Source organism: Phodopus roborovskii, unplaced genomic scaffold (assembly GCF_943737965.1).
Source record: "Phodopus roborovskii unplaced genomic scaffold, PHOROB, whole genome shotgun sequence".
In the NCBI taxonomy this organism is placed as follows: domain Eukaryota; kingdom Metazoa; phylum Chordata; class Mammalia; order Rodentia; family Cricetidae; genus Phodopus; species Phodopus roborovskii.
The window spans coordinates 122,481-136,642 of NW_026125572.1; the positions used below are offsets into that span (position 1 = coordinate 122,481).

General features: G+C 40.7%; 1 protein-coding gene across 1 annotated transcript in view; it reads left to right on the forward strand.

Annotated features, from left to right (window-relative positions):
* Dync2h1 (dynein cytoplasmic 2 heavy chain 1) overlaps positions 1-14,162 on the forward strand; it is a 185,863-nt gene that overhangs the window by 41,466 nt on the left and 130,235 nt on the right. Inside the window, exons 30-38 of the mRNA XM_051177788.1 lie at positions 2,708-2,827; positions 4,306-4,456; positions 6,536-6,741; positions 7,713-7,895; positions 9,297-9,479; positions 10,023-10,246; positions 11,520-11,635; positions 12,340-12,539; positions 13,299-13,563. Coding sequence (XP_051033745.1) covers positions 2,708-2,827; positions 4,306-4,456; positions 6,536-6,741; positions 7,713-7,895; positions 9,297-9,479; positions 10,023-10,246; positions 11,520-11,635; positions 12,340-12,539; positions 13,299-13,563 — 1,648 coding nt within the window. The remainder of the gene's footprint in view (positions 1-2,707; positions 2,828-4,305; positions 4,457-6,535; positions 6,742-7,712; positions 7,896-9,296; positions 9,480-10,022; positions 10,247-11,519; positions 11,636-12,339; positions 12,540-13,298; positions 13,564-14,162) is intronic.

Genomic DNA, 14,162 nt, shown 5'->3' on the forward strand with positions numbered 1-14,162 from the left:
ATAGTTTGCAGATGTCCTTGTTGTATGAAGGTGTATGCCTTTGGGTATATGCCTAAGAGTGGAATTGTTGTTGGATCTTGAGGTAGACTGGATCAGATCCCATTTTCTGGAGAAACTGCCATACTCATCTCCAAATTGGCTGCACGAGTTTGCACTCCCACAGCAGTGGAGGAGTGTTCCCCTCTCTCCACATCCTCTCCAGCATGAGTCATTGGTGCTCATTTTAGCCATTCTGGCAGGAGTAAGATGGTATCTCAGAGTTGTTTTGATTTGCATTTCCCTGATGGCTAAGGATGTTGAGCACTTTCTTAAGTGTCTTTCAGCTGTTTTACATTCCTCTATTGAGAATTCTCTGTTTAGTTCTGTTCCCCACTTTTTAATAGGGTTATTTGGTGTTTGGGTGACTAGGTTCTTGGGTTCTTTGTATATTTTAGAGATCAGCCCTCTGTCAGATGTGGGGTTGGTGAAGATCTTTACCCAGTCTGTGGGCTGCAATTTTGTCTTGTTTATTGTGTCCTTTGCCTTACAGAAGCTTCTCAATTTGAAGAGGTCCCATTTATTAATTGCCGATCTCAGTGTCTGTGCTACTGGAGTTACGTTCAGGAAGCGGTCTCCTGTACAAATTCCTTCAAGGGTTCTTACCACTTTCTCTTCTAAGGGGTTCAGTGTAGTTTTATTTAGGTTGAGGTCTTTGATCCATTTGGACTTAAGTTTTGTGCATACTTATAGATGTGGATCTGTCTGTAATCTTCTACATGCCCACATCCAGTTATGCCAGCACCATTTGTTGAAGATGCTGTCTTTTTTCCATTGTATAATTTTAGCTTCTTTGTCAAAAACCAGGTGTTCATAGGTGTGTGGGTTAATATCCGGGTCTTCAATTGGATTCCATTTTTTTGGAATCCTCTTTTCCTCTATTTGTTCCCATTTTTTGTTTGTTTTTTCTTCCATTTCTTTAAGGGATTTTCTCATATCCTCTTTGAGGGCCTCTATCATTTTCATGAAGTTGTTTTTAAGGTCATTCTCTTCTGTTTCATCTGCATTGGGATGTTCAGATCCTTGCTGGCATAGACTCCCTAGGTTCTGGTGGTGTCATATAAGTCTTTCTGTTGTTGGATGTGTTCTTATACTGTCGTCTTCTGTGGGTACAGCTGGGTCTTTCCCGCTTCTGGTGGGTATGGGTTCAAGGATTTATCCTGTCTCTTGTGGAAGGTGCAGGGCCAAGACAGGAATGGCTGCTGATGCTGGGGGCTTTGTTCTACCTCCAGGTCCCTCTGAGGCATTTGGTGGCAGGAAGGGCCATAGGTCAGGGGATTTGAAGAGGGAGAGGTGGGTGGCCTGTTACTCGCCTCTCTACTGGAATGTGGGTGGTAAGACAGGAATGGCCAAAGTCTTTGTGTTTTTGTTTTTGCTTTTTGTGTAAGTTTTATGAGATTAAATGGGTGAACAAGTTGATACCAGCAATATGTTAGTATGTTGTATCACTTTGATTTGTGATCTTCAGGCTCACAAGCGTTATTCCTGGCAAGGCCAATATTCTATTGGATTTCAAGTATTTCCATCAGGTGATTTGAACGCACTGACCCTTGCCAAGAGGCTGCCTTCGCTGGTTATGAGTTTTGTGTTTTTCTTTCTCATAGTTGGCTCCCTGGAGGGAGGAGCTTAGGGTTTAGGATAGCTAAATTAGCTCAGTTATGGCAGTTAAAATGGAAGCTAAGGTCGTGGGAGCTTTTCTGATTATCAGAGCATTTGCATCACCTACACTGAGAGATTCCCTCTTTGCAAATAGGGTCCTGTTAAGCTTTGGCTAGCCTGGTACCCATGTCAGTCCCCCGCCTCAGTCTCTTGAGCAAACTACCTCACCAGCTTCAGATTTCCCGCTTTTAGCTTCAGTGGCCTCTAACTGTTCTCAGTCCTGGCAGGCGCCTACCGAGGAGCAAAATACCGGAGCTTAGAGTGAACCTAAGAAGGGGTGAAGCCCTACAGTTGCAGCTTTTGTGTACGATAGGCTAGTAAATGGTGATTGATAGTTGTTTCTTGCAGCCATCATTATTAACTCTGTACGTGTGAGGGAAGTAGTAGGCAGTGCCGAGAAACGAACCTCGGGCAGGTGCAGGCTAAGTATGGCTCTGTCACCGAGATGTCACCTATAGTCAGGTAAGTAGATAAATGTGTTATTGGGACAGCGGAACAAAATCAGCTTAAAAGGCAGCCTGGTTCCGCCTGCAGTATATTCATCTGGATGAGACAGTCCCTCCCTTCTGCAGTTGAATTTTGCCAATCACTACATCACCAGGAGACTGAGTTAGTTTGTCACAACAGTGAGTTGAGGGGGCTCCTTTTGAAATGATCAGATCAGTTGGGGGTACTCAGTGCTCAGCACTCAGATCAGTTGGGGGTACTCAGTGCTCAGCACTCAGATCAGTTGGGGGTACTCAGTGCTCAGCACTCAGATCAGTTGGGGATACTCAGTGCTCAGCACTCCCCCCCAGGTTTGAGTGTTCACACTCAACATCATCTCAAGTGAGAAGAAACTAAACTGTGTGTCTCAGATTTGCATGGTAAAGAGTGGTGTAGCAGCCAGTGAGTGCATCTGAGGAGTTCGGCCTCTAAGCAATCACACCCCATCTGCACCGAAAGACTGTGTTAGATATAGGTTGTGTTGATTTCACAGCTCCTACATACTATTTTCCTCATTCACTTTCAGGCATGGTTGAATGATTTGGCTTTGGAAATGAAGCAAACTTTGACACAATTGTTGAAAGAATGTGTTACTGCTGGGCGGAGTTCACAAGGTGCAATCGACCCATCTCTGTTCCCTTCTCAGGTGAGGGGACCATGTCTGGGGAATGGTAGGCACGGGTCAGCTGCTTCAGATAACTGGTATTTATATCTTTTGTCCAGTACTTAACAACAATAAACATCCCTTTAAGAACCGGAACATCCAGGGATTATGAAGCTGTACAGCAGCAGGCTGTTTGCAGGCTCCATCGCTTCCCTGGGGGGGGGGGGAGGTGACGGAGAGGGACGTGGGCAGAAGCTGACTCCCTGCCTCAGGGGATAAGTCACGTCACTGCAGAGGACACTTGTTTGCACCACTGCTGCCAGACCTCTGCCCTTCTCATGGGGTCATCACAGATGCTGGAGTTGGGAGGAGCTTGGTTGAAATACATTCACACTGAGCTGGAGTACTAGCTGGGAGCCTCAAAGCCAGGCCACATGGTGGGTTATAGAAGTGGCTGCGTATCAGCGTTAACAGCAGTGCAGGCCTGCAACACTGGGCCCTGGATACCATACCTCACAGACCTTGTTCTAGGCTGTAGAATGATGGAGAACCAGTGATGATTGTGTTCAGGGTGCTGCTTTGTTCAGGGTTTGGCCAGATCAATGTTAGCAGGTGTAGGTCCTTCATGGTTTAACTTTAGGTAAGCATTGGAATGCAGGTATGTTCTCACAAGACAGTGCATTCCACATCTTGCCACCAAGACTAATGACTTGAGTTCGATTCTTGAAACCTGCACGGTGGGTGGGAAGAACTAACTTCTGGGAGTTTTCTTCTGAACTCCATACGAGACATGGTTTCTCTGTGGTGTACACACATGTATGGGTATTCACAATACTGTTTTTATAAAACGGAATGGAAATTGTAGCAGAGGATCTGTCCCTAGCCCCTCCAATCCATACAACTGTGAGTGCTTTTCCTTGAGAAGGTGAACATGGTGTATTTTTTCCTAAAATATTTTACTATTGTTTGAATCTAGTTTTTGTATTTTATTGTTCATAATTTTGGAACTGGTTCTGAGGTACAGTTTGAAAAACTAGGTTAAGTTTTAAGGTTTTTAGTAATAGTTTAAACAAAAACAAGTATGTACATATACAGTAAGGGCCAGCAATTATAATACCTATGCACTAGAATTCATACTGAAGCATAGAATACAAAATGACTTAATCTCTTTTAAATCCTGAATTGCCTGAACTTATCTAAAACTTTTAGTGAAACCAAGATAATATTTCATGTGGCAACCTTTTCCTTGGGTAAATTTTAGATAGGAGAGAGAGAGAGACAGAGAGAGAGAGAGGGAGAGAGGGAGAGAGAGAGAGGGAGAGAGAGAGGGAGAGAGACAGACAGACAGACAGAGAGAGAGAGAGAGAGAGAGAGAGTGATCATTCTTATATTAAAATGTGAAGATGGAAGATGATAGCCAGCCCAGGTTGATTTTGTTTAGTAATATAGGTGTGTGTTTGTAGGACAGACAAAGCAGGAGTTTATCCACATGAAGAATAATTTTCCTTCTTGTTTAACAGATACTGTGTTTGGCAGAGCAGATCAAGTTTACCGAAGACGTAGAGAATGCCATCAAAGACCACAGCCTCCACCAGATTGAAACACAGCTGGTGTCTAAACTAGAGCGCTACACCAGTGTTGACACGAGCTCTGAGGACCCCGGGAGCGCGGGTATGGAGACTGTGAACTTTGTGTTGGTGTCGTGAGTGCTTCGTACCCGCCAATCCGTCGTCCAGTGACTTACAGTATACTTCAGGGTCTCTTTTCTTTCTGTCTCTGTACAGCCTTGGCTTTTCTGGGATTGTTCTGTAGACCAGGCTGGCCTCAAACTCAGAGATCTGCCTGCCTCAGCTTGCCAAGTGCTGGGGTTACAAGTGTGTCACCATGCCTGGCTTTTACTTAACTTTATCTTGAACTCAAAGTCAGTATGTACTGCTTGAGCTAGCAACTACACGTGTTTACCCACACGTGTCTTTCCCCTCCCCTCATGTTACATTTATATTCACCGACACTCCATGAAATTGGAACTTTTGCTTTTCACTCTAAGATGCAGTTTACAGAGTTGAGAAGAAAAGACTAATCAACCTGGTATACCTCAGTGCACACCCCAGGCGTGCATTTTTTCCCATCTCAGTAACGTTGAAGTGTTTGCTTCATAGTAGGTCTGCCAGCTATTAGTGTGTACCCTAAGATGTCCTGTTCCACCTTTGTTTATGATGGGTATTTTGTTGGTTGTTGTGTTTATTTTTACTTTGTGTTTTCTGGCTAGTAATGTACAACTGTTTGTCTATAAACAGTCATTTTACACAGATACATAAATATGTAATACATTTATTATATATATTAAAGCAAATGCCATTTTTTTATAAGAAGGGGAACGAGTTGGGAGATGGGGTTGGAAAGATGGGGAATGAATCTGTAAGGAGTTCTGGGAGCATGGGGAGGTCATATAACAAAACATTATATTAAATTCTCAAAGAGTTGTTAATAAAGGTATTAGGTATTTAAATTGAAGCTAGAACAATCTGGTTTGTAGTTTTCGGCCATAGAAGTTATTTGTGTGTTGATTTACTTCTTTGTTGGCATTGCTGCCATTCATTTCAGAAGTCCCCATTACCTTTGTTGTGTTGCTGTTTGAGGCAAGGCCTCGTGTAAGCAGCTTAGCCTGCTGAGTGCCAGATGTGACAGGGCTCCCTCACTGCAGCCTTGCTAGAGCCTAGAAGTCTTGCACAGTTGTCTCTGACTGCTTCACTCTGGCAAATGTCTGTTTCTGTGTAGATTCAGATGATTGGGTTCTTTGAGTGTTAGATAATTATGAAGTGTATCATGGGCATTTCTTTTTTTTTTTTTCTTTTAATTTTACATGTCAATTCCAGTTCCCTCTCCCTCCCTCCCTCCCTCCTTCCCTCCCTTTTACCCTCTCTGCCCTCTCACATGCACTCTAACCACCCTCCCCTCCCATCCCCCCACCACAATTCCATATGTAGGGGAATGCCATCCAGTTGGGGTCTTGTAGATCTGACAGGTCATGTGAAGTAGGGACTAGGGCTTCTCTCCTGTCTCTAGATTAAGGCAGTTATCCCTCCATGGGGGATGTGTTCGCAAGGTCCTTTTGTGCACCAGGGATACATCTGGTTCCACTGTCTGAGGTCCCTTAGACTGCTCAGTCCTTCTGGCTGCGACCCATATTCAGGGGGGCCTGAGTCAGTCCCATGCTGGCTTCCCAGCTGTCAGTCTGGGGGGCCGTTAGCTCCTCCTTGTTCAGGTCAGCTGTCTGTATGTGTTTCTGTAACCTGGTTTTGTCCTCTCCCTCTGTATCTGGATTCTAGTTCGACTCAGTGTTTAGTTATGGGCGTCTGCTTCTGTCCAGCTTGCCTCTCAGGCGCAAGTGGGCATTTTTGATTTAGTGACATGAATCACAAGTTCTGGGCTGTGGCTCCTCCAGAGCCAGTCTCTCTTCAGACTTCTCCTGCTACCCTTACTTTTTGAGCCATAGAGACATTCCATGCAGGGTTTCCTGCGTTTAGAGGGGAAGAGGGGTGTGCTTCCTTGCTTGGGCTCCCATGTCTGACTGAATTTTAAGCCTTTTTAAAAGGTTTTGCTATTCCTTGTTGACTTTTGGTTTTATGTGACTTATTGTATCACAGTATTTCAGTGAATCTTGAAATTGCCATTTCGTCTTCGACATAGCACATGAGTGCGTGGGTTGCCCTTATACTGACATTGTGTCTTTTTTTTTTTAATGTGTAGAATCAGGCATTCTGGAGCTGAAGCTTAAAGCACTAATCCTTGATATTATTCATAATATTGATATTGTGAAGCAATTAAACCAAGCTCAAGTTCATACAACTGATGACTGGGCTTGGAAGAAACAAGTCAGATTCTATATGAAAAGTGACCATACATGTTATGTCCAAATGGTGGATTCTGAACTTCAGTATACATATGAGTACCAGGTAGGACTCATGGTGGAAGCGTTGATTTCTTTTGGGGGGGGTGTGTAAAAGCTATTTAAAGATAATTGCTGTTAGAAGACATAATTCTATTTCAGTTTTTTTTTTTTACTGTCTTTTTTTATTTGTCAGAATTTGCTAGGTGCTCTAAAAGAAGAGATTAAATATTCTACTTAGAAAACATTTTACATTGCCATCATCATTGAGTTCTCTGAGATGTGTCTTTCCCATGAGGAACATTCGCGTTGAATTTCACATGATCTTTAAGTCACGAGAGTTGTGTTGTATATAGGTAGATCTAGCAAAGCCGTGGAGCTTGTCTGTCTTTCCACATAGCACTATGTTCATAAATGTGCCAGAATGTATTAGCTGATTGTTTCTGCTTGCAAGGAAAACTATTTTTCAGATAAAAAAGATTTGATTCATATAATTTGTTCTAAGAAAATCCAGCTGTATCCATTTTTCTACCATAATGAATCATTGGCATAATTATGTTGGGGAGCAGTTAGTTGTCCTTGTACAAGGAAATGATAACACATCCTCCAAATGGATGAAGAAACTGGAGTGTCTTCTTCCTGTAGCATAGACAACTTAGGAACCACTTTCTAAATTAGTTATTTTAATTAGAATTTTAGTTTGAGTCGTCAGGAAATAAATTATGAATTAACAAATATGGAGTGGCGTATTTTCTGTGTAATCCATGTTTGGATGTTTGTCTTCAATATTGTCTTTGTGCCCTCATTAATAGTGAGAGAGACTATGTAGAAGCTTGATCCTGGTTAAGTCTTTTAGGTCATAAGGAGACAAGTGCCTAGGAAATACTGAGGTTTATCCCAGCTTCTGCCGTTTGAATTTATCTCGCTAAGAACAATTGAATGTGTTCTGTGCTGAGCAGGCAAACCCTTGTGCTGCATCCAGGCTTTTATTTGGATGGAATAGAATGAGTGGGCTAACTCTGTGCTCCCCTTATGTAGGGTAATGCTCCCAAGCTGGTGTATACTCCACTGACAGACAAGTGCTACCTAACTCTGACTCAAGCCATGAAGATGGGACTTGGAGGGAATCCCTACGGACCCGCTGGGACTGGGAAAACTGAATCAGTGAAGGCGCTGGGCGGTCTTCTTGGGAGACAAGTTTTAGTTTTTAATTGTGATGAGGTACAAACAATAAGTACGAAGTCATACTGTGTTAAATGTTCAGTTTATTTTTCTTGTGCATATGTAAGGGAGATTTGGTTTTCAAACTTCTGACTGACAAATGGTGATGCCTTGCTTTACTGTTAATGAAGACCATGGCCTCCTGGGCCTGTGTGGTCCTTGTTTCCCAGTATCTCAATTGCTAGCTTTATTATTATACATTACCACATTGGGTTTAAAACCATTCTAGTTTTAAATCGATTAAACATAATTCTATTTCAAACCAAAAAAGGTTTGACCAAAAAAGGTTTGGTTTGAATTGACAAGATGTTGTGGGATTGTACACAGTATACTTCTCAAACTTCACTAAGGAAAATTATTGTTGAAGAAACATTTTAAAATGTGTAATGAATGTTTGTGCTACACCAGAAAAAAAAAAAAACATTGTTTAGTAAGGGTACTAGTAAATTAGAAAAACAAACAAAACAAAAAACCCTCAAATACATTTTAAGTGTTTTCAAAACAGTTTGTGTGGAATTTTTAACTTTGACTTAAAAATGATTGAAATGTGGAACCAGGATGTATCCCTGTTACAGGAAAGGATTTTGGGAGCACATTCTCCATGGAGGGATACTCCCTTAGCCTAGAGGCGGGAGGGAGGGCCTACACCCTACTGCAAATGACTTGACAGATTTTGATGATCCCTCCGGGAAGGCATCACCCTCCCTGTGGAGTGGGGGGGGGAGGATGGGATGGGAGGATGGGATGGGAGGGTGGGCAGTGGGCATGGGAGGGAGGGAGAGGGAACTGGGATCGATATGTAAAATAAGAAAAAATTATATATATAAATAAATATATATGTATATATACACACATACATACATATGGAAAATATATGACTGAAATGAGCTAGGCAGTGGTGGTGAATGCCTTTAATCCCAGCACGTGGGTGGCAGAGCAGGCAGATGTCAGAGTTTGAGGCCTGACTAGACTATAGAGTGAGTGTTCCAGGAGAGCCATAGCTATATAGAAAAACAAAAACAAGAAAGACTGGAATGAATTTCTGTCTTTGTTAAACTCTTTGTTCTTTGGAGAGCACTTTCCTTGAAATGGTCCTGAGTTTTGGATGAGTAGCTTCTTAATCTAACCTCTCCTGCTAAACTTTCCATAGCACAGGTCTCTCTATAGCCCAGGCTGAACTAGCAATGACCCTTATCCTCCCCTAGGAGGCCTAGGATTACAGGCATGTACCACTATTCTTGCCTTAGTTTTTATTAAAAAAAAAAAAAAAAAAAAAAAAAAAAAAACCAAAGGAGATGTTGATGGGTAAAATGATTAGTTTGTTTCTTGTAAAAAATATCAAATTGTTTCTAGCACTAATATTTTTATCACTTTAAATGAAAATTGTTTTCATTTTTTCAGGGCATTGACGTGAAGTCAATGGGGCGAATATTTGTTGGTTTGGTGAAGTGTGGGGCCTGGGGTTGCTTTGATGAGTTCAATAGACTGGAAGAAGCTGTACTGTCAGCTGTTTCCATGCAGATCCAGACCATCCAGGATGCTTTGAAGAACCACAGAACTGTATGTGAGCTGCTTGGCAAAGAGGTAGGGATGCCTTCCTTATGTGACTGGGCTCCTCTTCTGCACGGACAGTGCTGCTCTGACCTGCGACCTCTGTGACTAACCTTTCTAGCTATGAGATGGCTCTTGGGTTTCTACTATCACCATGTATATAGGGCTTAAATATATTGTCTCTTGAATACTCAGTACAGTCTGCTTTGTGGATGAAGAAATAAAGACTTTGATAACAGGTTTAGGTATCTTTGTTTTGAATCAAAGATTGTCTAATTCTGAAAGCTTATATGTTTAACCACTATTTAACATGAGTTCCAAAGCCATCCTGTGAATAAGTAGACATTGAAGTGATTTATCTACTCTTAAATTTATGTTCTTTGAGAACTTACTATGAAGGAAATCCACTATGATACAGTGGGTTTCTGAGTTGTTCGCTCTGTATCCCATAAGGATGAATTTAGTGTTTCGGAGGCCAGTTTTGCTAAGATGTTAGACTTACACATAGAAATTGTATTACAACAAAATTTCTATTTAAAAATTTTTTGATGCCTATATTCTAAATTACTATTTCAGATAGAAATAAATTCTAATTCTGGAATTTTTATCACCATGAATCCTGCTGGAAAAGGTTATGGAGGAAGGCAAAAGCTTCCAGATAATCTTAAGCAGCTTTTCAGGCCAGTGGCAATGTCTCGTCCAGACAACGATCTCATTGCAGAAGTGATTCTGTATTCAGAGGGCTTCAAAGATGCTAAAGAACTGGGCAGAAAGTTGGTTGCTATTTTCAACCTATCTAGGTGAGTTCTCCCATCTTAACAGTAACACTCAGTATTTCTAGTGATTGGTCTGGTTTTTCATAGTTTTCCAGTTTATGGGGTGAGCTTGTTGGTTTTTTATATAGTGTAGATACGACATAGTTTATTCCAAGTAATAATAAAACATCTGTGTTAAAACTGTTCTTTGAAAAATTTCATTTATTTATTTATTTATTTATTTATTTATTTATTTATTCATTCTGAGACAGTGTTTCTCTGTGAGTTCCGGCTGGTTCTGCAACTCTCTCGTAAACCAGGCTGGTCTCACAGAGATCCGCCTGCCTCTGCCAGCCTAGTGCCAGGATTGAAGGTGTGTACCACCACCACCTGGCAAAACGGCTCTTTTTCTTAATTGTCATTAACTTTATGTTTGTTTATGAGGGCTGCTCTGACTAAGTGGTTCTTCACCAGTTTCCCAGCTGACCACTCAGAAGCTGCAGCCATCTAGAGGACATTTTCACATTTATTTCTAGTGTTAAAGATTGATTTTTAGCTTCCTAGACAACCCCGAGTTCTGATGTATATTCATTTACTAGGTAATAGGGAACCAGGGTAGGATGGTATTAAGGTGGGCAGTAAACTGGACTGTTGTTTTCCTTTTTTTTATTTAAATTAGAAATAATATTATTTTACATATCAACCCAGTTCCCTCTCCCTCCCACCTTCCCATGCCCCCCCACATCCCCCCACTGACCCCCTCCATCCCCCACCCCACTCCCTGTCCATTCCCCAGGGAGAGTAAGGCCTTCCATGGAGGATCATCAGAGTCTGTCACATCATTTGGGTCAGGGCCTAGGCCCTGTCCTGTGTATTTAGGCTGAGAGAGAATATCCCTCCATAGAGGAATGTGCTCCTGAAGTCTGTTCGGGCACTAGGGATACATCCTGGTCCACTGCCCACTCAAGAGGTCCTATAGACTGCCCAGGCCTCCTACTGCTACCCAACTCCTATGCTGGTTCCTAGCTGTCTGGCTGGGGTCCATGAGCTCTTTCTTGTTCAAGTCAGTAAGGTAGACTGTTGAAGAGCTTGTGAGGACAGGAGTAGCTGTGTGTCATCGTCTCTTCATGGTGGGTTTCCCTGTTCCTTGTGATTTTCCCTTCAGCTGCTTACTCCAGGCATTATTTTGTGTGAGTGGTTTTCTTATGTAGATGAATGAAATTCTAGTATTAATTTCCACATCTTAGTCTACATTTCTTTGGATGTGATGCTAAAAATGATTTCTTGCAAAATTAAACATTTTATATCTTTACTTCAGGGAACTTTTGACACCCCAGCAACATTATGATTGGGGGTTGAGAGCTTTGAAGACTGTTCTGAGAGGAAGTGGGAATCTTCTGAGACAGTTGAGGAAAAATGGCACAAAACAAGAAGGTATGGTTCATTATCTAAAGTACTTAATTTAAAGCTTTAATTTAGAGTAGTTTGTATTACTGAAAGGTTAGAGATATAATGTAGACAATTTCTATAAACCTTGGCAAGTTTTGTCTATTTTAACATCTTACAGTAGTGTATCAATTAATTGAGTTTTGTTGTTTTTTTTAAGTTTATAAATTATTCTGATTTTTTTCTAATTTTAACTTGATTCCTATAAGAAAATCCAAGGGTATATTGCACATGAAGTCATAGGGATGTGTAAAAGAATAATGTCTTGCTTTTAAATAGAATCATAGACTCTGTTGTATGCTTGTAATCCCAGAATTAAGGAATCTAGAGTGTGTTTAATTGAATATGAATCTTAACGTTTGCTCCTGTATCATTGTCTTAGAGACCTAATATCGTTGTATATAAAAGTGAAATAGTAATAGTAATTCTTTTTAAATTGACATAAAAGGTAAGGCATTGTAAAAATGGACATGATACACATGAACATGATGGCTGTTAGTCTGAAAGTCTGGTTTATTTCCCAGCAGTCAAAACACAGAAAAGGAAGTATAGCAGTTATGATTTATTATTTTTAAATATGTCTAGCCTGCGGTTTAATAATTAGTAATGATATCAAGCTTCTAGCTAATATGATGTTTTACCATCATTGAGTTGATAATAAAAATAATTTTAAAATAAATCTTTTCCTATAGTTAATGAAAATCATATTGTGGTACAAGCATTGAGGCTTAATACAATGTCAAAATTCACATTTGCTGACTGCACCCGTTTTGATGCGCTGATCAGAGATGTCTTTCCTGGAATTGACTTTAAAGACGTGGAATACAGTGAATTAAGTGCTGCATTAAGGCAGGTCTTTGAGGAGGCCAATTATGAAGTCATACCCAATCAGGTAACGGCAAGCATACTTCACCATAGATTAGTGCCTTTCCTAGTTAACCCTGATTAACAATCCTTAATAGTCATCTTTCAACTTAGTTTTCATCTTTCCACTTTAGTATCACTCCAGGATACTTCTTGGGTCTTCAAATTCTGAGTAGGGACGCTTGCTATATTGTACCATTACTTCTGTCATCCATGCATTTTTCATGTTAATCATGTATTAACTCTCCACCAGATAGTAATGTTCATGAAAGACAGCATCTATAGATGTTTTTCTAAACATTTTATTCCTGCTCATCACAGCATCTTGTGTGTGATACGTGGATAGATAGATTTTATAAACTTTTTCTTATTGATTACATGTAATTTAGTTATACTTTGATAATTTATTAGTAGGGATTCTAACAGAGCTTCCTTATGTGGCACAAATGATTATTTAAAATGAGCATTTATTTCCCTTCAACTTTTGTTGAAAAGTAGACTATGAACTAGTAATCGAGAAAATAAAATGAAAATATGACTAAACAAAATAGAAGATGTATGTTTTCAACTTTATGCAAAGCAATTTCTTTAAAAGACAAATGGTGAACGTACAGATCACATTGTAAATGTGTTCTGATTTGTGTAGCTTGTGGTCTGTTTGAGGTTTTATTTTCCAGGGCAGAAGTCAGACCTAATTTACATTTCCAGTAGAAAGGTGTTGTAGAATGACAATAGAACTGAGTCTGACTGAATGTGGTGAGTAACATACTAATATATTTCTTTCTAGATGAAGAAGGCTCTAGAGTTGTTTGAACAGCTGCGCCAGAGGACAGGAGTTGTTATTGTTGGCCCAAGTGGTGCTGGCAAGTCTACCCTTTGGAGAATGTTAAGGGCTGCACTTTGTAAAATTGGCAAAGTAGTAAAACAGTATACTATGAATCCCAAAGCTATGCCCAGACACCAGTTATTAGGACATATTGACATGGATACGAGAGAATGGTCTGATGGTGTTTTAACAAATAGTGCTCGCCAAGTAGTTCGTGAACCTCAAGGTTAGTCACTGTCTAATTCTTTACCTAATAATGCCTAGAGAATAACATAACATGTTTATAATGTTCTTATTGAGGTGCATGCGTGACTTACACCACTATATTTTATTTTTGATGTTTTAAAGATTTATTTATTTATGCATATGAGTTTTCTGTTTGCATGTATGCCTGCATGACAGAAGAGGGCATCAGATCCCATTATAGATGGGTGTGATATGGTCATTGAGACTTGAACTCAGGACCTCTGGAAGAGCAGCCAGTGTTCTTAACACCTGAGCCATTTCTCCAGCTCCTTAAAACACTTTATAATGATGTTCTTTTGACATTTTAGTAGATGCTAACTATGTTTTATTGGTTTTTCTTTTTTTGAGTCAGAGTTTCAATCTGTAGCCCAGGCTGGCCTGGAGTTCATGGTCTTCCTGCTAATTTAGCCTCACAAATGCTGGGATGACGGGCACCCACTACCAGTGGTGCTTGGGTCATGCTGTCTTTTGACTTATCACTTGATAGCAACTTTTCTTTTTTTACTCTCCCCACCCCCTGAGAGAGGGTTTCTCAGTGTAGCTTTGGAGCCTGTCCTGGAACTCACTCTGTAGACAAGC